Source organism: Prionailurus viverrinus, chromosome A2, assembly GCF_022837055.1.
Source record: "Prionailurus viverrinus isolate Anna chromosome A2, UM_Priviv_1.0, whole genome shotgun sequence".
Lineage (NCBI taxonomy): Eukaryota > Metazoa > Chordata > Mammalia > Carnivora > Felidae > Prionailurus > Prionailurus viverrinus.
The window spans coordinates 95,970,281-95,994,889 of NC_062562.1; the positions used below are offsets into that span (position 1 = coordinate 95,970,281).

General features: G+C 36.3%; 1 protein-coding gene across 8 annotated transcripts in view; it reads right to left on the minus strand.

Annotated features, from left to right (window-relative positions):
* KRIT1 (KRIT1 ankyrin repeat containing) overlaps positions 1-24,604 on the minus strand; it is a 43,093-nt gene extending 18,489 nt beyond the window's left edge. Inside the window, exons 1-11 of one of the 8 annotated variants that reach the window (XM_047830775.1) lie at positions 24,275-24,604; positions 19,250-19,380; positions 18,991-19,094; positions 17,893-18,052; positions 12,415-12,507; positions 11,185-11,314; positions 9,249-9,492; positions 8,939-9,054; positions 8,564-8,707; positions 1,577-1,733; positions 560-667 (exon numbers count right to left, since the gene is read on the minus strand). In XM_047830775.1, the coding sequence (XP_047686731.1) occupies positions 560-667; positions 1,577-1,733; positions 8,564-8,707; positions 8,939-9,054; positions 9,249-9,492; positions 11,185-11,314; positions 12,415-12,507; positions 17,893-18,052; positions 18,991-19,092 (1,254 nt within the window). In that variant the 5' untranslated portion in view covers positions 19,093-19,094; positions 19,250-19,380; positions 24,275-24,604. Of the gene's footprint in view, positions 1-559; positions 668-1,576; positions 1,734-8,563; positions 8,708-8,938; positions 9,055-9,248; positions 9,493-11,184; positions 11,315-12,414; positions 12,508-17,892; positions 18,053-18,990; positions 19,131-19,249; positions 19,381-24,126 lie in introns of all 8 variants that reach the window. The other 7 variants (XM_047830767.1, XM_047830739.1, XM_047830761.1 and 4 more) reach the window with 7 other exon arrangements.
* Between the last annotated feature and the right edge of the window lie 5 nt (positions 24,605-24,609).

Genomic DNA, 24,609 nt, shown 5'->3' on the forward strand with positions numbered 1-24,609 from the left:
ATATGTTTACTCTTTATCACTTGTCACTTTCAGCATTTCAAGGTGTTAAATTCACAGAAATACTCCACAAATACTTATTGCCTAACTGATGGAAAGGTCTGGAAAGGCTCAGAGATTATATTTGTTGAGATCAAACCTTTACACTTTATCTGTTGATATAAATCCTTTTATCTGGTTTGCAAGTTTTCAGTTTTTAAATTAATCATAATTTTATCATAACTGTAACTATTAGGCAAACTGAGTTTTTCTAATTCTTAATTCTTCTCTATCTTAATGTTATTGCTAATTATTTCAGACATTATCAAGTATTGAGATTATACTGGAAATTAGGTTAATTTTAAGTGCTTGAAAGATTTATCATGCAATTTTATTTTGTTATTCAAGAATAAATGTCTTAATGTTAGGGATGATAACAAATTTAATACTTAAGAGATCTAACTATGAGGTTTTCTAAAAGCAATAAAGAAACCATTCATCCATTCCACTCTTGCCACAGATCCTCAAATTGCTTATTAATTTAAACAGTTGGTGTGGCTCTATTTCTGAAAGTAATTCTTACTGGTTTATTAATGGCTTCCTTCAACAGTTTTGCAGCTTCTTCCCAGTTATTTTGTTTGTTTTCTTCACAAATATTTAAGGGGGATCTTCCTTGTTGGTCCGTTATGTGCTAGAAACGTTGGAAAAAATAAAAATATAAAGAAAAAAGTATTACAGATAAATGGTATTGTAAGTGAAAATGTCACAGTTTCACAAAAAACAGACTTTTGTCAAGTATTAAATATTAACCATGCTTAGCACATACAATACTTAAAATAAACATGAATTGATAAAGATGAAAGACTCAAAGCACTAATCAATGTGATTATTGTTTTTTTAAAAGTTCTGATTATAAGATCCAACAAAGGTTTTGTTTAAAACGATTATTTTCCCCTTTAAAATACTTATTAACACAAATTCTGAAAAATGGGTGGAAATTCTTTTTCTTTCTTATTTTTTTGAGGAAATACAACGTAACACAAAAAGAGGTTAAATTTTATGTATATGCAGGAGATTGATGGTGGTGATGATTGCACCACAATATGAATGTAATTTAAAAAAAGAGGTTAGAGTGGAAGAGAGCCAAAGCATAAGAGACTTAAAAACTGAGAACAAACTGAGGGTTGATGGGGGGGTGGGAGGGAGGGGAGGGTGGGTGATGGGTATTGAGGAGGGCACTTTTTGGGATGAGCACTGGGTATTGTATGGAAACCAATTTGACAATAAACTTCATATATTGAAAAAAAAAAAATAAAGAAAAAAATAATAAAATAAATAAATTAAAAAAAAATGAATGTAATTAATGCCACTGAACTATACATCTAAAAATGGCTATAATGGTAAATTTTATGTGGGGCATATTTTATCACAATAAAAACATGTATAAAATCAAAGCTTATACATAGATATTACGTATACTACATACTAAGTAAAATTTATTTTTTTCAGTTGGTTTCTCAAGTATACAATTGAACATTTTAGTGTCATTACTGGTTATTCATTGCTTAGACATTTAAAAAAACCCTGGAAAATAACTTACTCTGTCAATTTCTGGATGATTTAGGAGAATCTGTACTATTTCAGCATGTCCTCCTCCAGCAGCAAAATGAAGAGGAGAACTAAGCTGTCCATTTAAAAGGTTTGGATTGCACTTTCCTTTCTCTAACAATATGCGAGTGGCCTCAACTTTTCCATACCTGTAAAAAAAAAAAAAAATGAAACTTACCCCCCAAAATAATCTGAAACATTAAAAAAAATTATTATTATCTTTAATATTTATTTATTTATTTTGAGAGAGAGAGAGAGAGAATGTGCGTGTGAGCAGGAGAAGGGCAGAGACAGGAGAGAGAGAATCCCAAGCAGGCTCCACACTGTCAGCACAGAGCTCAACACAGGGCTTGATCTGATGAACTGCAAGATCATGACCTAGAGCTGAAAACAAGGGTTGGATGCTTAAACTACTGAGCCATCCAGATGCCCCCAAGATGTTTTAAAAAGTTAAATCTCAGACACTATCTCAAAGAAATTTAAGATCTTTTTTTAGTAAGATACCAACATAAATGTTTTTCAGTGTCTAAGCATTTCTTATGAATTCTTCTGGTTCAATTCAACTGTTTCTGTTTCTGATCAACTAGGAGGGACTATAACCTCAAATACAAGATGAGAAAGAACTACCACATGCAAGGTACAAAAATTACAAATTAAGGAAATAAAATTTTTAGTCAAAAATAGGTTCAGAATCAGAATGTAACACATAAATAAACTTCATAATGCTTTTCACTTAGGTCTGATTGTGATTTGTAAAATAAGCCCAAAGATATAATTTGATATGTAGCTGTTGTATTAGGCAATGTGGGAGACATAAAGATGGAGAAGATACATGGTCTCTGCTTGGATAAAGGCTTACAGTGTAATCACAGAGGTAAAACAAAAACATTGGATGTTACATTATGCTGTAAAACTTAAGTAACAGCTTAGAGTAACAACAAAATAAGCATTGTTTATTTCTCAAGTCAAAATGATATATAACTAACACTTTAAAAAAATGTCAGAAAAGGCAGGACTTCAGTCTAAGACTTCCTGAAATGTTTTGATAGAAGAATTAGAACTGGACTTTAAATAGGAAGGAACTGAAGAGATGCTGAAGAGAGGTAAAAATATTTTAGGTAGGGGGAAAAAGAGTAAGTAAACAAAGACCCAGAGGAGTACAAAGCATGGTGGGTGTCTGGGTTGCCTAGTTGGTTAAGCACCCAGCTATTGATCTCAGCTCAGGTCTTGATCTCATGATGACTGTGAGTTCAAGCCCTGCAATGGGCTCTGCACTGGGTGTGAAGCCTACTTTAAAAACAAAAACAAAAACAAAAACAAAAACAAAAACAAAAGAGTACAAAGGCTTGTGTCAGACACAGTTGAGTCCACAATTTGGTCAGAGCCAAAGACTTCTATAAGGCTACAATCTGAAGCAATATTGGAAAAGTATATTCATTGTTTGTAAATAAATGGGTGGGAGGGGGAAAGGGAAAGGAAATTTGGTACATTTGAGGGAAAATTACACATCTTTAAAAGTGATTTGATTTGCCGTCCACTTTCCTTTCTTCTCCTTTCACATATCCTTCTTATACCCTAAACCTGCCACTTGTATGGTACTCTTTTTTATTCATTTCACTTTTTGCTTATGTTCTTTGCTATTCTTGAGATGTCCTTTCCCTCCTCCTCATTTTGTTTAGGTTAAATTCTGTTATTTCTCAGAAACAGTTTAAAATCTTCCCCTTCTATAATCTCACTACCTGCAGCATTTCATTTTTCATTCTTTTGTGGGACTTATTTTATGTACTTTCCCCCTTATTATTCTGGAACAATGGGTAGAAAACCTTTTTCCTTCTTAAATATATTTTTTGAGGAAATACAATATAACACACAAAGAGGTAGCCCAGAAATTCCTGGAGGGTAGGTACACTGGCTCTGCATTCTATAAACTGCCTTACGCACAAAAAATGAGTAACTGTTCAGTAGGCATTTGAAAATGCATGCTTAGTACTCAGGAGGAAGGCAAAGGCTTGGCATATCTATCTGAGAATAGGCAAATTCACCTAACTGAAAAGAATTACCATTAAGGCTGGGAGAATGGATGAAATCCTTCTGAGAGCGAATTTAGAGAAAAATTATCTTAGACCAATGAAATGCATCTTGAAAAACAATCTTTCAGAACAGGAAAAGACATGTCTAAGACAGCAATTCAAGAAGTAATACAAATAATTAATATAAACATACATTCTGTATGATGCTTTAAAGTTTTCAAGGTACTTTCATATATAATTACTTAATATAATCTTCAAAACAACTTATGAGGCAGGCAGAAGTATTTTTATTGCTCAGTTAAGAAAAATGAAACTTGAACCAGGTAAGTAGCTTTCTGAAGGTCCCATGGTTACTAGCCAGTGTTAGAATCCAGTTTTCTGAAACTTAGTATAGCAGTTTCCATACGATAACACACGCTTAGGTCACAGAATGGAAGCCAGTATTTCAAGAATACTAATAATGTAACAATAATAATTTGCATTTGTATTGACCTTCATTATAGCTCCATTATGCCCCTTCAACTCCAATTTGTTCTTAGAATGAAGGGATGGTCAACAGTATTTAATGCTGGAGAGCAGGGAAAGAGATTAAAGTCTCAGAAAAGTTTAAGAAGGTTCATGAAGAGTAAAAAAAGAGACAACAGTGAGTGTGACCCACTCACCTTTGAGATCTAGCAGTGAAAGGAAGGATAGAAACGGGATAGTGGCCAGAAAAGGCAGCAGGGCCAAATTAATGTTCTTTTCAAGAGGGAGAGACCACACATGTTTGAAGGCAATAAAAAAGACAATGCAGAAAAGGAGAGAGTGAATTTAATGGCAAACAAGGACTTTTACTTGCATACTGAATGACACAGGAGAGAGATGAGAACAAAAACTATACAGAAGGACATTTCTGATGGCTTCAATTTTCTTTGAAAATAGGGGGGTAAAGCTACCTGATAAGAGGAGAGAAAGGAAGTAGTGGGAGTTTAAGTGCTTATGACTACAAAGGTTTAGAACAGCTCATAAAGGAGGACTAAATGGCTGACAGGATAAATGAGACCAAAAGGATAGACAGCTAAGCTACTGTGAAGATGGGGTAATTTGAAGGGAATAAAATACTCATAGTTCAAAAATACTCTCTAGCAGTAACATGAAACCTAAAAATAGGATCAGAGAAAAAAGACATTGATTTGAGAAAGGTCATAGATTATGTGATGTCGGTGAAACATTTACTGAGTGGTTGATAAGTTACCCATATGGGAAGAAAGGCAACTTAAACAGTTTTGGAAAATAGTACAGAAGTTTTCAGGTAGATGGTCACCAATATGAGAATTTTAAAAGCTTGGAGTAATCTTAGGGGTGGTCCTTAAAGAGTGATCTGGGAACCCCTGAGAATCCCTGAAATCTTTTCAAGGTATCCTCTAGGTCAAACATATGTTAATAATAATACTAAAATGCTACTGATCCTTTAAACGTTCACTTTCTTTTAAGTGTACAGTGGGATTTTCAGGAAGCCATGTGACATATAATACTGCAACAAATGTAGAACAATTCTACTCTTCTCATTTTTTTTTTTAATTTTTTTTAACGTTTATTTATTTTTGAGACAGAGAGACACAGAGCATGAAGGGGGGAGGGGCAGAGAGAGAAGGAGACACAGAATCGGAAGCAGGCTCCAGGCTCCGAGCCGTCAGCCCAGAGCCTGACACGGGGCTCGAACTCACGGACCGCAAGATCGTGACCTGAGCTGAAGTCGGACGCTTAACCGACTGCGCCACCCAGGCGCCCCTCATTAATTTTTTTTAATTTTGAAAAATATGGCATATTTCATAAACATTTTTAAATGAATTAACAAATACTTAAAATATTTTTCAGGTTTAACTTCTAATATGATAAACAACACTAGATATAATTTACATAAACAAAAGCTCTTTGGGATTCTGTAACTTTTTTTTTTAATAATTTTTAAAAAGTTTCTGTTTATTTATTTTGAAACAGAGACAGTGCAAGTGTGGAGGGGCAGAGAGAGGAAGAGAAAATCCCAACCAGGCTCTGCACTGCCAGCACAGAGCCCAAGTGGGGGTCCAACCCACAAACCACGAGATCATGACCTGAGCTAAAACCAATGAGCCAGCCAGGCATCCTGGGATCCTGTAACTTCTGAGAGTGAAAAGGGAGTCCTGCCACCAAAATGTTTGAGAACCATCAATCTAATAAAAACCCTCACTTTAAGATGAGAAAACAGACCAAGAGGGGTAAAACATCTTGTCTAAGCTTATAAAGTTAGGCCTCAAATCCAACTTTTAATGAGATAACCTAGTATTCCCCTCCTCGATCCTTATACTAATTAGGAAATAAAAGTACATTTCCAAGATAAAGTAATTTAAGTTCTTACTAAATGGTCAAATCTACCTTCATTCAAATTCACATTAATTAAATGATTCATCTGATGAAAGTATTGCAAGGTGGCCCATACTACTCCTGATATATTATAGTTATTATTTCTAACTGACAGAAAATGTTATCTAAGGATAAAACTCTTTTCCTTGGTATACTGTAGTAGTAAGATTTTCCAATTAAAAATACTATGGGTTAGGGGCGCCTGACTGGCTCAGTTGGTTAAGACTCTTGATTTTGGCTCAGGTCATGATCCCAGAGTCATGGGATTGAGCCCCATGTTAGGCTCCACACTGAGCATGGAGCCTGCTTGAGATTCCCTCCCTCCCTCCCTCCCTCCTTCCCTCCCTCCCTGTCTCTCTCTCTCAACCTCTGCCCCTTTCCCCAGCTGGCACGCACACTCTCTCTCTCTAAAAAAAATAAATACATAAACAAAATAAATAAACTACAGATTTATAAATTTCAGATTTAGAAATCAAAATCTTTAAATTTTTACAATATTTTAATAACAACCAACATTTATTGAATACTTATTATGTGCAAGGTACCCTCAAAGCATTTATTTGCATTTTCTCCTTTAATTTTAAGAAATATATTACGTTCATTTTGTAGATAAAGACACAGGTCCTTAGAGACATTAAGTAACTTCCCAAAGGTCATACTTTTAGGAAATAAGAATTATTACGACTAAAACCTAAGTACATTCCAAAGAACATTAAATACTATACCATACTTGTTTTTATGTAATAGATACTTAAAAGTATTACCATTCTTTTATTAGAAAATAACCCATGCCACAAAAAAAGGACAATATTAACCAAATATAAATTTGGGATTTCTCAACTAAAATTCTCTGCCTCCATCCTTCCCAATTCCACAGTGTACTTTCTTGTGATTTGAAGTATATTCTCTACCTCTTTTCGTTTAGTTCCATATAAGGCACGTGATTTCTTTTTGTACTGCTGCTGCTACCAATATTTATTAGTAATCTGAAGAAACAAACAGAAGTTCAGTTAAAAAATATTTAGGGTAGGGATGCCTGGGTGGCTCAGTCGGTTGAGCATCTGACTTCTGATTTCTACTCAGGTCATGATCCTAGGGTATTGGGATTGAGCCCTACTTTGGGCTCCGTGCTGAGTGTGGAACCTGCTTAAGGTTTTCTGTCTCCCTTTGCCCCTCTCCCCAGCTCAAGCTCTCTAATAAAAAAATTAAAATATATACGTGTGTGTGTGTGTGTGTGTGTGTATATATATATACATATATATGTATACAAATATACGTATATGTATATATATATATTTAAGGTAACTCCAAATATGAATAGAAAATTCCCTGTAATGGGAAAACAATTAAGAACACACAGAATAAAGAAGCCTAGTTTTGAGGAAATAGAAAAAAAATTAAGAGCATATTTCTTGAATAAACTAGCATAGTTTTAGGGAAACAGCATATTTTTTAAGAGAGAAAAGATATATATTAAAAGCAACTATATTTAGCTACTGGATCACAAATTTTGGTATCAGTGAAATCAAAATAAGTTTGAGCAATGATCGAATTAATGCCTTTACATATAGATAAATAAACAGACGCGGAGAGGTGAAATATCTTGTTAAATGTGGCTCAGATAAGACGTAGTGGACATTTGGGGTGCCTGGGTGGTTCAGCTGGTTAAGTGTCTGACTCCTGATTTTGGCTCAGGTCATGATCTCACAGTTCATGAGTTCCAGCTCCACGTTGGGCTCTATACCAACAGCTCGGAGCCTACTTGGGATTCTCTCTCTCTCTCTCTCTCTCTCTCTCCCTCTACCCCTCTCAAAATAAAGAAATAAACCTTCAAAAAGAAAAGGTGGACATTTAACAGGCAGTGAATAATGTAGGCACTTCTTAAACTAGCCAAGGAAGTTCACTTTCAACAGTAACTCAAAAGCAGCTTACCCATAAGAAATAATGGTAAATCACTTCATTACATCCTTTTTAGAGAATAAACTATAGCTAACACTTAAATACTGTAATGAACACAAGTTCACAGTGAGTAGAAAGAGTTAATAACCCCAATCTTGTGAGTTAATTCCGCTTAAAAAAAAATAAAGAATGGAAGGCTTTGATTCTAATGAAGGCTTTTGGGAGTTTCTTGATGCCATGGTTTTCCAAAGTACTAAATGGATACTTATCTAATATGATCAACATCAAAACATAAGTAGTTACCTCATGTAAGTTTTATAGCAAGAGAAGAGTAAAACAAACATTTATCTAATACAAAACAATAGAAATTACAAGGGTGAATAAAGGACCTACTGCTAAATAATGACACTTGCTAGTGATTAGCTATTACACAGGATGACCTGGTAATGCATAAGAACACCAATGATACTTTTCTCATGGGGCAGACCTTGTAATTCTGAACAGTGGTATGTATATATAGTAATCAGATATCTAAATAGAAAGCTCATAAGGCAAACGTGGTAGAGAAAAAGGAGACGGAATGAGAATAGTTCTGAAAAGAAGCACTAACGTTTATAACTAAAGATTCATTCCTTCTAAGAAAAAAAAAAAAAAAGTAATCCATTTACCAGCATGCATAATGAATGGGCGCCCAGTGGTCACTATCTAATTGGTTGACTGAAAATCTTTCATTCAGAAGACGGTTTAGTAATTCTGAATCTCCTTCACAGGCACTTCGATGGAGAGGAAAGTCGTCTACCCACTGTCGTTCCCTAATTATTAAAAACAAATAATTTTTTTTAAAAAAGCACTTTTGAAATTCAAACTGTTTCAAAACAAACATGATATATATATATGAAAGCTTTGGTCACTTAGCAGCTGCAAACTAAATCATCTATGCAATGATTACACTGCATACTAATTGCATATATCATTTTAAACAATATTTTAACATTAGAATATAAGTTTTAAAAAAGCAATGTGGAGTAAAACCAAAACAGTACTTGTCTTCTGTGACACTGCTCATGCTTCTCTGCCATTTTTCTTGTTTGGGAATTTGGATTTTTGAGTAGTCTGGAGCTCCTAGACCAAAGTATGGATTTATTACCACTTTATCTACCTAAAACGGGAAAATAGAAAAAACAAAAACCCCTTAAGAGCTTCAGATACTTGGCTTTAATAGACATATATACAACTAACTGTATATGTCATCTTATGGTTACAATTAGTAACAGGTATATTTACCTTAGGAAAAAATTACATTTGACATAAAATGTCTTTTGAAATCAGAGCCAAAATTCATTCAACTCTTACCCGGTTCGTATATTGAAGATCTGATCCAAACAAAGGGTTGTAAATACAGGTATCTGCTTTCTCTAGGGCTAACATTTTACTCTTTATTTCTAGTGCACTGTAGCCCATATGTAATGAGTTTTCCATTTGACCTGATTCAGTAGCATATGCAGGGTTTATGACATTAGTTTTTATCCGCTCAAGAGGAGAAGGCCGGAATAAAGCTGGAATAAAGTGAGATTGTGCATGGCGTTCATCTAACCACCTGGCAAAATAAAAAAGAAGAGGTAGTAGAAGTATTTGTTCAAAAGTGAAGATGAAGAAAGTAGCCCATCCAACTCTGATGTGTGATACATTCTTTTTTTTTTTTAATTTATTTATTTTTGAGAGATAAAAACAGAGCATGAGCAGGGGAGGGACAGAGAGAAAGAGACACAGCGTATGAAACAGGCTCCAGGCTCTGAACTGTCAGCACAGAGCCCAAAGTGGGGCTTGAACCCACGAACTGTGAGATCATGACCTGAGCCAAAGTTCAGTAACTGACTAAACCACCCAGGTGCCCCTTTAAAAAAATTTTTTTTTGTATTTATTTTTGAGACAGAGAGAAAGCACAAGTTAGGGAGGGGCAGAGTGAGACAGTATCTGAAACGGGCTCCACACTGACAGCAGAGAGCCCAATGTGGGGCTTGAAATCACAAACTGTGAGATCGTGGCCTGAGTCGAACTCAGATGCTTAGCTGAGCCACCCAGGTGCCCCCTATTGTGTGATACATTCTAATATCACATTCAGATTTTTATATTTTTAGCTAGTGTTAAATACTTCATTTAGTATTAATCAAAGTTTTTGTTAATAGACACAGCAAACTATTTTTAAAGATGTTTATACCAGGGTACCTGGGTGATTCAGTTGGTTGAGCATCTGACTCTTGATTTCAGTTCAGGTCATGATCTCACAGTTCGTAGGTTCAGTCCCCGCATGGGGCTCTGCGCTGATAGCATGGAGCCTACTTGGGATTCTCCCTCTCTCTCTGCCCTTCCCCCACTCGTGCTGTCTCTCTCAAAATAAATTTTAAAAAATGCATATACCATTATAATAAAATGCCTTTCAAAAAACATGAAGTACTTTTAAGATCTGAACCATTGAGATGTAGGTGACATTTGCTCTGTTGTTACAGAAAGACAAAGGCATGATAGGTTTAAACAACTTGTCTAACTTACTCTTGTCTACTCTCACTCAAAGTAACTCAATACTAAATCTGTCAGAACAACTTGAGGAGCCATTTGGCCCAGCATTAGGGAAAACAGAAAGAGAACTTCAGTCAATTGCTTATTTAACTGTTTAAAAAAACAACCTTTTTTTTAATGTTTATTTTTGAGAGAGACACAGAGCACGAGCAAGGGAGAGACAGAGAGAGGGAGACACGGAATCCAAAGCTGGCTCCAGGTTCCCAGCTGTCAGCACAGAGCCTGACACGGGGTTCGAACCCATGAACTGTGAAATTATGATTTGAGCTGAAGTCAGATACTTAACCAACTGAGCCACCTAGGCACTCCTAATTATTTTTAAAGACATAATTAGTTCTATTGAACTACTGCAGTGGAGGAAAGATGGAAATAAGAGATCTCGTATAAAAGTAGGAGGGAAAACAAAGGCAGTGGTTAACTCAACTTGAAAATTAAAACAAAAATCAAACAAAAAAAATCCCCCAAATCTAGTTTTATATCAAGGAATCTTAATCCTTCATCCAGGGCAGTCTTTGTCATTTTTGAAAAAAAATTAGCCCATTGTAAGCAAACCAGGAAAATCCTGTCTTTGGAGCTTTTCATTTTTATATTTTACTTCAAAAACTTACCATTGTGTTACATACATATTATTTGCTTCTGTTCTAACAGAGCTAATTTCTACTATGAAGCTGTATTTGGCTTATTAAAAAATACTTTTAGTGGTATTTCTTACTTATCCAAGGCTATTAACATCCTTGCTGTAAGTGTAGCAAAGTGACTGCTGGATTCACTACAGACTCGCATAATATCTTGTAAGCAGTAAAAAATTGGGCATCCTGGAGTATATGTATATTTAGTATTATCTGAAAAAGAAAAATGAATAATGTCATCACATATAAGGTTTACAATAACATATTTTTCATTAAAAAAACAGTTAAGTGTAACATGAATTGTTTTAGATTTGGATTTAGAAGACCTTGATTAAACTGATGACCAGTTCTGTGACCTTATCCACTTGGAATTAGAAGACCTATATTCTTAGAGGATTGCAGAAGTTGTTTCCTTGTTTTCTTCCTTAACAATGTAGCAAAACTCTGATTAATAACATTTCCAACACCATTTAAAATACTGCACTTCTTAGTCTAAGTATGACTGGGAAAAAAAATATATAATTGGAATGAAAGAGCTGGCTAATAAAATATGTGTAAGTACTATGTTAGCAGCAGGCTGATGGCATATCCCCACTGGGTCATTAATTTATCGTCAGTATTATTACTGCCTTATAGGAGAGTAGTACTCTAAAGTTTCCAAAGTGATCTTCACACCTAATACCTTAATTAATTCTTCCAGCACAATGAACTTGGGTAGGAGCAGATACCCATCTTACAAACAGAGCTGAGGCTTAAAGAGGTGATTTGCCCAAGAGCACAAAATTAGTAGGCTACATGTTCTGCACTGAAATTTAGTAATTTTTCAATTATTCCAGGATGTCAAGGGCTCAAATTTTTATATTTGATCTAAAGTCTTTAAATAATACCGATACTGTTTGTTGGGCAGAGTGTTTTAGAACTGTTATTAACACCTTCTTATGCCAGATAGGTCCTGATGATAGTCTGTTAATTTTCCAAAATAATGAAATATCTATTTCTAGTCATATCCTTTGAAAAATCCCTTATAACCTGAAAACTTATTTCAATTATGGCTTCCTTCTTCACTTCTGTATTCTATTTTTAAAACTAGAAACAAAAACATTACTGTTTAGTCCAGAAGGCTGAATATTACTTTGAAATCAAAACATCTTTTTTTAAGTAACAAATTTCCCCACCTTCTACTAATTTAAAAATACGTATTTTACAACAATATTAGAATAGTAACTATGAATATAAATTCCTAAATTCCTCAGGAGATTTTAACTTAGTGTCTAAAATATATAAAGATCCATAAGATAAATCTTAGACTTTACCTTTGACAACTGATGGAACAATAAATAATGCCGCTTCTCTGCCAATCTTCTCTCCATCCAGAGGAAATTTCTTCATTAGGACCACTCGTTTTCCTAACCATTTGATTAAAAAAAAAAAAAAAAAAGGTCTTTTAAATTTTATAAATTACCTTGAGAATTAGAAAAAAATACTTTAATTCCAATGTAGTTAACATCTAGTGTTGTAGTAGTTTCAGGTATATAATATAGGAATTCAACAATATCATATATTACTTAATGCTCATCAGGATAAGTGCTCTTAATCCCCTTCACCTATTTCACCCATACCCCCTAGCTACGTCCCCTCTGGTAACAACTAATTTGTTCTCTATATGTTAAGATTTGTTTTTTTTAGTTTATCCCATTTTTTATTTTTTGAGAACTAGAAAAATTTTTAAATTTTTTTTTTTTTCAACATTTATTTATTTTTGGGACAGAGAGAGACAGAGCATGAACGGCGGAGGGGCAGAGAGAGAGGGAGACACAGAATCGGAAACAGGCTCCAGGCTCTGAGCCATCAGCCCAGAGCCTGACACGGGGCTCGAACTCACAGACCACGAGATCGTGACCTGGCTGAAGTCGGACGCTTAACCGACTGCGCCACCCAGGCGCCCCTAGAAAAATTTTTAAATGGCAACATTAAGAGGAGTTAAAATATAAAAACAACCAATTTTATTATATGTCCTAATGAAAACTCTTAATCCTGATAATAATGCAAATTATTCTGTGCACAATCAACCAGTAGATTCATGGTCCTGGTCTTGACTAAAAGAGAAGCTTCCTATGTATAGCAAAGAAAACTGTCCTGCTAAAGACTGACAGAGCAGCTGAATAGCAAGGCACCCTGCAGGCAAGAGCCATATACAGTACTTCCTCATTCAGCTGAGATACAGATGGGAAGAATTTTACTATGATCTCAGGTGGATAAGGAGGGTGGTATATGTAAGTTGCAAAGTCTTAAAGTTAACACTCAACCTCCACCCTCAATGTCAGTGTTTTTTATTTTATTTTATTTTTTTCAACATTTATTTATTTTTTGGGACAGAGAGAGACAGAGCATGAACGGGGGAGGGGCAGAGAGAGAGGGAGACACAGAATCGGAAACAGGCTCCAGGCTCTGAGCCATCAGCCCAGAGCCCGACGCGGGGCTCGAACTCAGGGACCGCGAGATCGTGACCTGGCTGAAGTCGGACGCTTAACCGACTGCGCCACCCAGGCGCCCCGTCAATGTCAGTGTTTATTAAAATCTGATTGGGCTACAAACTACTACTGTATTCTGAATTGTAACCTCCATTCTTAGTGTTTTTCCAGATTTGGCCACAAGGGGGCTATAAATAATAACCTACAAATCGTGCCCTCTAAAACCTCTCATCTGGACACCTTTGCCATGATTTTTGTCAACTCTTCCAGTTTCCCCACTCCAAGATACAGAAACTTGTTCCTGACCCAAGTAGGAAGACTGACTGGATACCTTCTATGGACAGGTAGATAATCTAAGAGTTCAAGCAGCTTCATTTATTCACAAAATACTGGAGTCAATATATGTGATTATTATAGCCCCCAATTATTTTACAAATTGGACATGTGTACAAAATATAAGTGTTACATAGAGGATAACATCTAATAAATTTCAGAGGCAATTTCTTTTGTCTAGCTTGAGGTCCTGTCCCACTTTATCTTTCCTGTTTTGCTGCATCCCTAAACCCAGTTCTGATCCATTGTTTAATTGTGTACTTTGCAAATGACAGATGTAATGAGATCTGTTGTGGGGAAAAAATAAAAGCACTGACTACAAGTTGGGAAATGAAGGTTCTAGTCCTAACTCCTCCACTAATGGCAGTATGACCTTAATGAGTAATATCCTATGTCTGCATTTCCATTTTACAGATGTGAAGATGACCATATACCAACTCACAGGACCAATTTAAGAATTTCATTAAAGGCCACCTGGGTGGCCCAGTCAGTTAGGCATCCAGCTTCAGCTCAGGTCATGATCTCTCCATTCCCAAATTTGAGCCCTGTATCGGGCTCTGTGCTGATAGCTCAGAGCCTGGAGCCTGTTTCAGATTCTGTGTCTCCCTCTCTGTCTCTGCCCCGACCTTGCTCATGCTCTGTCTCTTTCTGTCTCAAAAATAAACAAACATTAAAAAAAATTTTTTTTAAGAATTTCATTAATAAGTAGGTGTGATAGTGCTTTTATAAACGATATATAGCACTGCACAAAAAATTAAGGTATAACCACTGCTATTATAAAGTCTTTGTGATTTACATGTGATGCTTGTATAAGGAATCCTCTTACTCTACAAAAATATTTCATATATTTAGAAAACTCAATACAAAAAGTATAGTCAGGATGTGGTATGGCTTATTATAACTAACATAACTAGTTAGGTTAAAGTTCGCCATTTTAATTTCTCTTATTAAAAGCTCCTAGAGGTGCCTGGGTGGTTCAGTTGGTTAAGCGTCCAACTTCAGCTCAGGTCATGATTTCACAGCTTGTGGGTTCAAACCCCACATCGGGCTCTGTGCTGACAGCTCAGAGCCTGGAATCTGCTTTGGATTCTGTCTCCCTCTCTCTCTGCCCCTCCCCTGCTCATGCTCTGTTTCTCTCTCTCCATTTCTCTCTCTCTCTCTCAAAAAATAAACATTAAAAAAATTTTTTACATCTCCTGGAAAATCTTCTAAAAGCACTACCCATTTCTCTGGGCCAGAGGACACCTTTGTTAACAATGACACCACTCCATCCCCTTCTGGGTGAATGGACTGAGTGGCAGAGTATGGCTAATTCACATAATAAATTATGACTCGTCTGTCTTAGCTCAAATATGTGATCTGGATATATGTCTCAGGAATTTGATCTCAGGATCAATCCTGATAACGACAACAATTTGGCAACAGTAGAACAAGTCTAGATGAAAATTTATCAGAGAAGTTCAAGACTAAGGTAGAAAAGACTGACAAATTTGTGGCGTCCAAAAAGAGCCTTTTATGTGCCTTGATCACCAACAAGGATAGTCCCCTTTTTAGCTAAGATCAATTTCTAGATCATTTTATTAAAAAATCAATCTGATGATTAGGGAAAGGAGATCTCTTTAAGGGACTTAGAATATGTATCAGAGATCTATAAATTTATGCAGTAACTTATTATAACTGAGTTGTAAGGCCTTAGAGCCTCTACCCTTCAGGCCCTCTTAGGGAGATTACCTATTAGAAAGGTAAAAAAAAAAATATGGGAGCACCTGGGTGGCTCAGTTGGTTGAGCGCCTAACTTTGGCTCAGGTCACAATCTCATGGTTCACAAGTTCAAGCCCTCTGTCGGGCTCTGTGGAGACAGCTCAAAGCCTAGAGCTTGCTTCAAATTCTGTGTCTCCCTCTCTGCACCTCTCCCACTCATGCTCTGTCTCTGTCTCTCAAAAATAAACATTAAAAAAAAGGTAAAATATGGTGAATGATACTCTAAAAATTATGAATCAGAGGCTTACAGTTCAACTGTCTCTAGACAACAAATACCCAAAATAACTAATAACTGAAACCACAGGATTCAACCCTATCTCTGCAACATAAAGTCTCTTTACTGAAAACAGATGAATTAGACAATTTCTAGACAGAGTAACAGAAAAAAAAAAAAACCACCGCATAAGCTTTAAAAAAAAAAAAAAGTAGGCACAGAGAGGTATGCCTTACCTCATCAACAACTGTTTTCAACAGCTATTTGACTGAAATTGGCTTTAGCTTCTTTTTTTTTTTTTAAATTTTTTTTTTTCAACGTTTATTTATTTTTGGGACAGAGAAAGACAGAGCATGAACGGGGGAGGGGCAGAGAGAGAGGGAGACACAGAATCAGAAACAGGCTCCAGGCTCTGAGCCATCAGCCCAGAGCCTGACGCGGGGCTCGAACTCACGGACCGCGAGATCATGACCTGGCTGAAGTCGGACGCTTAACCGACTGCGCCACCCAGGCGCCCCTTAGCTTCTTAATAATAATGCCTGAATCTTGGACATAGTTTATAATTTTTGTAACTTTTTTTTTTAAACATTTATTCATTTTTGAGAGACAGACAGAAACAGAGCGTGAGTGAAGGAGAAGCAGAGAGAGACACACACACAGAATCTGAAGCAGGCTCCAGGTTCTAACCTGTCAGCACAGAGCCCAACACGGGGTTCCAATTCACTAACCACGAGATCATGACCTGTGCTGAAGTTGGACACTTAACCAAATGAGCCACCCAGATACCCCAATTGGTTAATTTTTTTTTTTAATTTTTTTTTCAACGTTTATTTATTTTTGGGACAGAGAGAGACAGAGCATGAACGGGGGAGGGGCAGAGGGAGAGGGAGACAGAGATCGGAAACTGGCTCCAGGCTCTGAGCCATCAGCCCAGAGCCTGAAGCGGGGCTCGAACTCACAGACCACGAGATCGTGACCTGGCTGAAGTCAGACGCTTAACCGACTGCGCCACCCAGGCGCCCCCCAATTGGTTAACTTTTAAACAGCTTCCTTATAAATAAAAATTGTAGTTCAAAGACACTTAAATTGAGAACTATATTTCTCGTCAAAGTGATTTGAATTTTCTCTTAGTTTTCAAGACACCCCTTGGTTTCCTATCTCTACTGAACAAATCATTAACACTGCAACTTATTTAAATATTTTTCAACTTATGGGGCGCCTGGGTGGCTCAGTCAGTTGAGCATCCGACTTCAGCTCAGGTCACGATCTCGCGGTCCGCGAGTTCGAGCCCCGTGTCGGGCTCTGGGCTGATGGCTCAGAGCCTGGAGCCTGCTTCCGATTCTGTGTCTCCCTCTCTCTCTGCCCCTCCCCCATTCATGCTGTGTCTCTGTCTCCAGAATAAATAAACGTTAAAAAAATATATTTTTCAACTTAAAAGAACATTACAGTCAAGTTATTTCTTGAAGGGCTTTGCTACACCTTAAAAAAAGTTTTCTGAGTCTTTTTCAAGCTTTTTTCTTTTTTTTAATGGAAAGGAACATAAAAAGAAATTGAGTTTTTTTTTTTTTTTAAAGATTTTATTTTTGGGTGCTTGGGTAGCTCAGTCAGTTAAGTGTCCAACTTCAGCTAAGGTCATGACCTCACAGTTCATGGGTTCAAGCCCCACATCAGGCTCTGTGCTGACAGCTCATAGCCTGGAGCCTGCTTCAAATTCGGTTGTCTACCTCTCTCTCTGCCCTTCCCCCGCTCCTACCCTGTCTCTCTGTCTCTCAAAAATAATAAACATTTTTTTAAAAAATAAAAAATTTATTTTTAAGTAATATTTAAACCCAATGTGGGACTCGAACTTACAACCCTGAGATTAAGAGTCACACACTCTAAAACTGAGCTATCCTGGCTACCCAAAGAAATTGATCTTAATATATTTTTAAAAATATCTTTCTCCACAATCAGTTGAAGGAAACTGTATTAAAAAAAAAAAAAAAAAAAAAAGAAAAGAAAAAGTTTCCTACCTCTGATACCCTGGTTTGCAGGAGAAATTGGTTTGGTAGTTTCTACTACGTAATCCAATATGCCTTGTGTTACTTCACTGTTGCCTTGAAGTTTAGTTTCCAATAAAACTTTCTTTCTCTTTTTTTTCTGTCCTTCAATGGGAACTTCATGCAACAAAATCTTAGATGAGAAAAATATTAAAATTTAAAATAAAATTTACTTGCCCTAGATTATAATAAGCCAGCAGTCTTTCTTAACCCTAGCTTCATATTAGAATATCCTGGGAAGCTTTTAAAACAATAGCGATGCCTAGCTTCATCCCAGACCTATTAAATCAGCATGTGTGGGGAGTGGGGCCCTGGTAGTGAAAGTTTTAAGGTTCCCCAGGTGATTCAACAGTACTTTCAGGATTGAGAACTGGTAAGCCAGAGCATTACTGAAGCAGCAACCTCCTGAGAACCTCTGCAATATCCTTTAATAGGTTTCAGATAACTAACCTTAAGAAAGCAATTTAAGCTAGAGAAATTAGCTGGAGTTAGAAGTATTTTATGATGCCTAGAATCTGTCGCATAGAAGAGATAATTCTGTTTTAGGTTTTGTTGTTGTTGGGTTTTTTTTGGCCTCAATCACGTTTATTAGTATATGTAATACAATTCCGGACTACAGAGAAGTAACTTAATTGCCTAAAATTTTAACTAAAGTTAAAAAGATATTTTAAAATGAACTGTTAAAAAAGAGTTCTTTGGGGAAATAACCAAGAACAATATTTACATTGGAACTTGGAATAAGCTGACTTTTGCAATGTTTTTTTTTAATTTTTGAGAGTCATTTCATAAATTGTACTTTTTAAAAATTAAATTTATACATTATAAAGAAAACACAAATGACTGCCTTTAATATCTAATAATTTACACCTATCAATTAAAAAATGGTCACAAGGCATGCAACAGATAAGCAGACGGTGAGGAGCAGAGATTTTAGAAGCATCAGTTCTACTTTTCCAAGATCTAGGTTGTCAACCAAAATTCACAGGATATGAGAAGACTATATATGTAAATGAAAATAACCAAAAATGACATTCAATGGTAGCAAATCAAATGTTAGTAAATTGTTCTCACTTCATAGGACTTAGCTCTGTATTCCCGAGAATTGAGACTGGCAGTATTCTTTGGACGAATAACAGCAACATATGCATCTTCTATGTTTTCTGGATTTCCCATTGCTTTATAAAACAAACAAACAGAAATCCTCTGAAATACTAAAAAACACATAATCAACATAATCAGTTTGAAAAACAATTTCAAAAATAACATGTTTATTTTTCTATCTTAGAATATATATACTGCCTAAAAGGCAAGCCAGAGATGACGATCTTACCACTGAACTATTCAAAATCTTGGCTTATAATTTTAAGATTTTCTCATGTTCCTTTTTTCTTTTCTGTGAAAAAATTTAATGGAGATAATAATTTTGTATGTCTAAACTGTGTACGAATCTGCCTTTTGGACCTAAAAAAAAAAAAAAAAAGATTACAAAATGTCTTATAAATACTAAGCAAATAATGACCTGAGATCATAATTCAGAATTCTACACACTTATTTTCCATAAATTACACCAGTAAATGTCATATTGTTAAAAGCTTGGAAGCTGGAAATAGGCAGCTGCCATTGACATTCTCTCCAAAATCTTTAGAAAGAACTTCAATATTTGACATTTGGATTAGCTAAAATATACCTTACAAATTTTCTTTGGAGATGCCTATTGCAGAATCAAAAACACTTGGTCAGTTGATAAAATCTTTCTGATGATTTAAGAATCTTTTCCACTTCCATTATCAATTCCCTAGATAACTCCAACTTTTTCTTCCAAATATGTATTTTACACATGCACATGCACACGCTTGTGGGCACACACACACCTTTTCCCCAGACTAATTTAAGTATCCACTGGTGAATTTCCAAAAAGTATTTGAATTTCAAGCACTTTCTTGGTTGTTTAAAAAAAAAAAAAAAAAAGACACTGTGTTGTGAATACATTGTATAACATATGTAGCATAATTACACAAACCTTTTTTTCTGTTAAGCACCTAAAAGAGAAATCAAGTAATACTTTATCTTCTAGACACAATATAAAATAATCAATTCCTGTGCTGATAAACTTCCATTAAAAAAATGAGGAGGGGTGCACCTGGGTGGCTCAGTCGGTTAAGCATCTGACTTTGGCTCAGGTCATGATCTCACAGTTCGTTGGTTCAAGCCCCACGTTGGGCTCTGTGCTGACAGCTCAGAGCCTGAAGCCTGTTTCGGATTCTGTGTCTCCCTCTCTCTCTGCCCCTCCCTCATGCATACTCTATGTCTCTTTCTCTCTCTCTCTCTCTCCCTCAAAAATAAATAAACATTTTTAAAAATCTAGGAAAATACTTTATTAATACTCATAATTTCTCTGGAATATATAGTACTACACAGTCCACTCACCTTTTAAAACATAAACAAATGTGATGTAATAGAAAAAAGGCACAACCATGAGGGTTACAGTATTTTGTTTTTACATCATTTAATGTTAACATATCCTCCAAATATTCTAAAAATTGATTTTCAAGAAATATTCATACTTGAATATTTTAAATACACACACATTTTCAGTGAAATGAAAGAAGAAAACAAAGGCTTAATTAAGTTAGGAAAAGAACAAAAGTTGTTAACATATCAAGGCAAAACTGCTAAGGCAGAAACACATGCAGAGGGATTGGAAAAGAATAACTTGAGCTAAAAAATAATAGAGAAAGGTGTAACTACAGTTAGCAATATGTTTAGACTGAGTTTTAGATAAAAGTTCAAGTGACTAAGTATAGGAAATAGGTGACATTTTGTTATGGCTCATTCTATTCTGAAAAATGCTTAGGTATAACTGGTAATGTTCCAAGCGATAAGGTCTTACAAATATATAGAAGTGGTTTCTCAACTAAGGGTGGTACCCTACCTGGGATCATTTGAAAGCATTTCTGGGTTTCACTTTGGAAAAGTAGGGGGATTTCTGGTTTTCACTTTGGAAAAGGGGAGGTGTACAAATGCCATTTAGTCCCCATGGGCAGGCTTGTTACATTTCTTTGCTATTCCAGAAAGTTTAACAAAACATCAAAAATACTTTTTTTTTTCCCCAAAGGAATGATTTTCTTTTAGGTTTATTTATGGGAGAGTGAGACAGAGAGAGAGAGAGAGAGAGAGAGAGAGAGAGAGAGAGAGAGACAGAGGTTTATTTATGAGAGAGAGAGAGAGAGAGAGAGAGAGAGAGAACGAACAAGCTGGAGAGGGGCAGAGAGAGAAAGGGGACAGAGGATCCAAAGCACAAAGCCTGCTTGGGATTCTGTCTCTCCCTCTCTCTGCCCCTCCCCGACTCTCTCTCTCAAAATAAATAAACTTAAAAAAAAAAACCATTTGCTATATTGAGTACAGATGAACAAACTAGAGCCTTTTACACAGGAGAAGAAGAGAAGATTCAGTATGTGAATATGGGTATTGCAAATTTAGTAAGCAGAAGTCAAAGTTGACAAGATGACTTACCAGTTTAAAAAGTACACGCTAGTAGAAATTACCAGCAGTGGAAACAAAAGCAAAAATGAACTGCTGGGACCTCATCAACATAAAAAGCTTCTGCAGAGTGAAGGAAACAATCAGCAAAACTAAAAGGCAACCGACAGAATGGGAGAAGATATTTGCAAATGACATATCAGATAAAGGGTTAGTATCCAAAATCTATAAAGAACTTATAAAACTCAACACCCAAATAACAGATAATCCAGTGAAGAAATGGGCAAAAGACATGAACTTTTCCAAAGAAGACATCCAGATGGCCAAATGGCACATGAAAAAATGCTCAACATCACTCATCATCAGGGAAATACAAATCAAAACCACAATGAGATACCACCTGACACCTGTCAGAATGGCTAACATTAACAACTCAGGCAACAACAGGTGTTGGTGAGGATGCGGAGAAAGAGGATCTCTTTTGCATTGCTGGTAAGAATGCAAACTGGTGCAGCCACTCTGGAAAACAGTATGGAGGTTCCTCAAAAAATTAAAAATAGAACTATCCTACAAACCAGCAATAGTACTACTAGGTATTTATCCAAGGGATACAGGTATGCTGTTTCAAAGGGGCACATGCACCCCAATGTTTATAGCAACACTATCAACAATAGCCAAAGTATGGAAAGAACCCAAATGTCCATCAATGGATGAATGGATAAAAAAGATGTGGTATATAGATACAATGGGGTATTACTGAGTAATTAAAAAGAATGAAATCTTGCCATTTGCAACTATGTGGATGGAACTGGAGGGTATTATGCTAAGTGAAATTAGTCAGAGAAAGACAAAAATCATATGACTTCACTCCTATGCGAACTTTAAGAGACAAAACAGATGAACATAAGGGAAGGGAAGCAAAAATAATATAAAAACAGGGAGGGAGACAAAACATAAGAGACTTCAAAATATGAACAAACAGAGGGTTACTGGAGGAGTTATGGGAGGGGGGGATGGGCTAAATGCGTAAGGGGCATTAAGGAATCTACTCCTGAAATCATTGTTGCACTATATGCTAACTAACTTGGATGTAAATTTAAAAAGAAAATTAAATTAAAATAAGTAAATAAATAAAATATTTCACTTATAAAAAAAAAAAGGAAATTACCAGCAGTGATCAGAAAGTATATCTTCGTAAGTAAAAACCAAAAATTGGGATGTTATGTTAGGTCTCTGTAAGATGTTCCTGAGACAGAAAATGATCCCCTTTCTTCATCCTTAAACAATGTTTCTCAATCTTTTGTTTAACTCCCGTCAACTTGAAATAACCAAACCAAGCCAAACCCACAAAATGTTTCTATTCACATAGTTGAAAATCACTGAGAAAGCATATTTTTTATCCCCACCAAAGTGATTTTATCAAGTTGTCCTTAGGTTTTGTTGCTTTCATTTTCTCAATATAACACTTAATATGTTTTAAAAATAATGCGAATAACGCTTACAATGCTTACTATATACTAGACATTATGTTAAATGCTTTACATACATTAATTCATTGTTCCCCCCTAAACCTGATGAAATAGGTGGTATTACTGTTATCCCCATGTTACAGGAAAAAAGCTGAAGTAGAGTAGCTAAGTTATTTGACCCTTCCCTATTCCCTTGGAACAATTCACTATTTTATAGCATTATAACGTTAAAGAGAAGAGATGGCAACTAAATTATCAGTAAGAATTCCTCCATAGGGATTTATTGACCATAGAAATCTCATCCTTTTGCTAAAAAGAGAGGAATTATTAATAAAGTAGAACAGAAAATAGCCATTGGTGCTACTTCTAAGTAAGCTTGCTTCCTCCTTGTCCCTCCCACCAATTCTAATCATCACTTATCAAGGTCAACAAGTGTCACTGATAATTTTCAAAGACTTTCTTTCTGTTAAGTGACATTCCGTTCTGGAACTTAAGATATTTAATAATCTTCAAATTGCTTTTGAAGGCAATTACACTAAATATGGCTAATACGGAAGGAACTAAGTAATACTGACATTGGGAACCAAATGAAATCCTACAGTGAACACCAATGTTACTTAAGGTTATTTGGGGGAGCATAATTTCATACATAGTGTACTAAATATGCTGTGTATCAGCTGCCACTATAGTTCTGCAACCCAGTATTTAGGTGAATCAACTAACAGTAAAGCATGGTGTGAGGGCTGGAGAAGATCATGGAATGAATCGTTTTTATACTTTTTTGAAAACATATTTGAATTTTTGTCATTTCACCCAAATAAGATGAGGCCACCAAGGCAGTTAAGAGACTATAGATTCAAAGAGAAAGAAGCATTTGCAAACAAATTGTGAAGGCGCACAAGTTCTCTAAGCGAGTCAGAAGGGAATGGGAGTGAGATCCTGAGTTAGGCCATCTAGATCAATGATTTCTTTTGAAGATAAATACACCAAAAATAAAAAGCAGAGAAACCCCAAAGCCTCAAAAGATAGAAGTGTTAAGAGGTTAGATGAGTTGGAATGACAACTGTGAATCGCCTTCCCCGAAATGACAAAAACAAAAACAACAAAAAAATCTCCAACATTCTGCCAGATTTTTCCTCCGCCACCACCCAACGTCCACTACCGGGAAAGGACTTGCACGTCTCTTTGCTCAAAGAGCTGCCACCCCAGAAGTGGCTCTGGCCTCTTTGTTACTACTTTTAAGAAATAAATTCCTTGCCTGGAGAAACTAGATGTGGAGGTAGTTCAGCCTCCCACCTCTGTTTTCCCTCGCGGGAATCTGGTTCTCGCTCCTCCTCGTCTCACCCGTGCGGGCGGCCGAGCACTTCCAGGACCGCTACATTCAACTCACTGGGTGGGACAGTCACCTGCGGGGCGGGGTGCTGTCACCGCTTTCTCATTCCTCCTTCCTTCTCTTTCCCAGCAGCCAGGCCTAACTTCCTGTGACAGGAAAACCCTCCGTAGCCACCAGAAGCCTCCTGGAGTGTTGGGCCGCTCTTCCCAAAATGCGCCTCAAGCCCTCGAGTCTCTGGACTCGGAGAAACTCTTGCCGCCTAGTTCTTTATTGGCCTTCCCTCTACTCGCACCTCAGCACCATATCACACTCTCCCGAAAGTAAGGGTTTCCAGGTCCTCAAAAGCCTTTGATTTCCATATCGCCGCTACCGGGGCGAGGAAATCACTTCCGGGTTTATGCGCCTTGC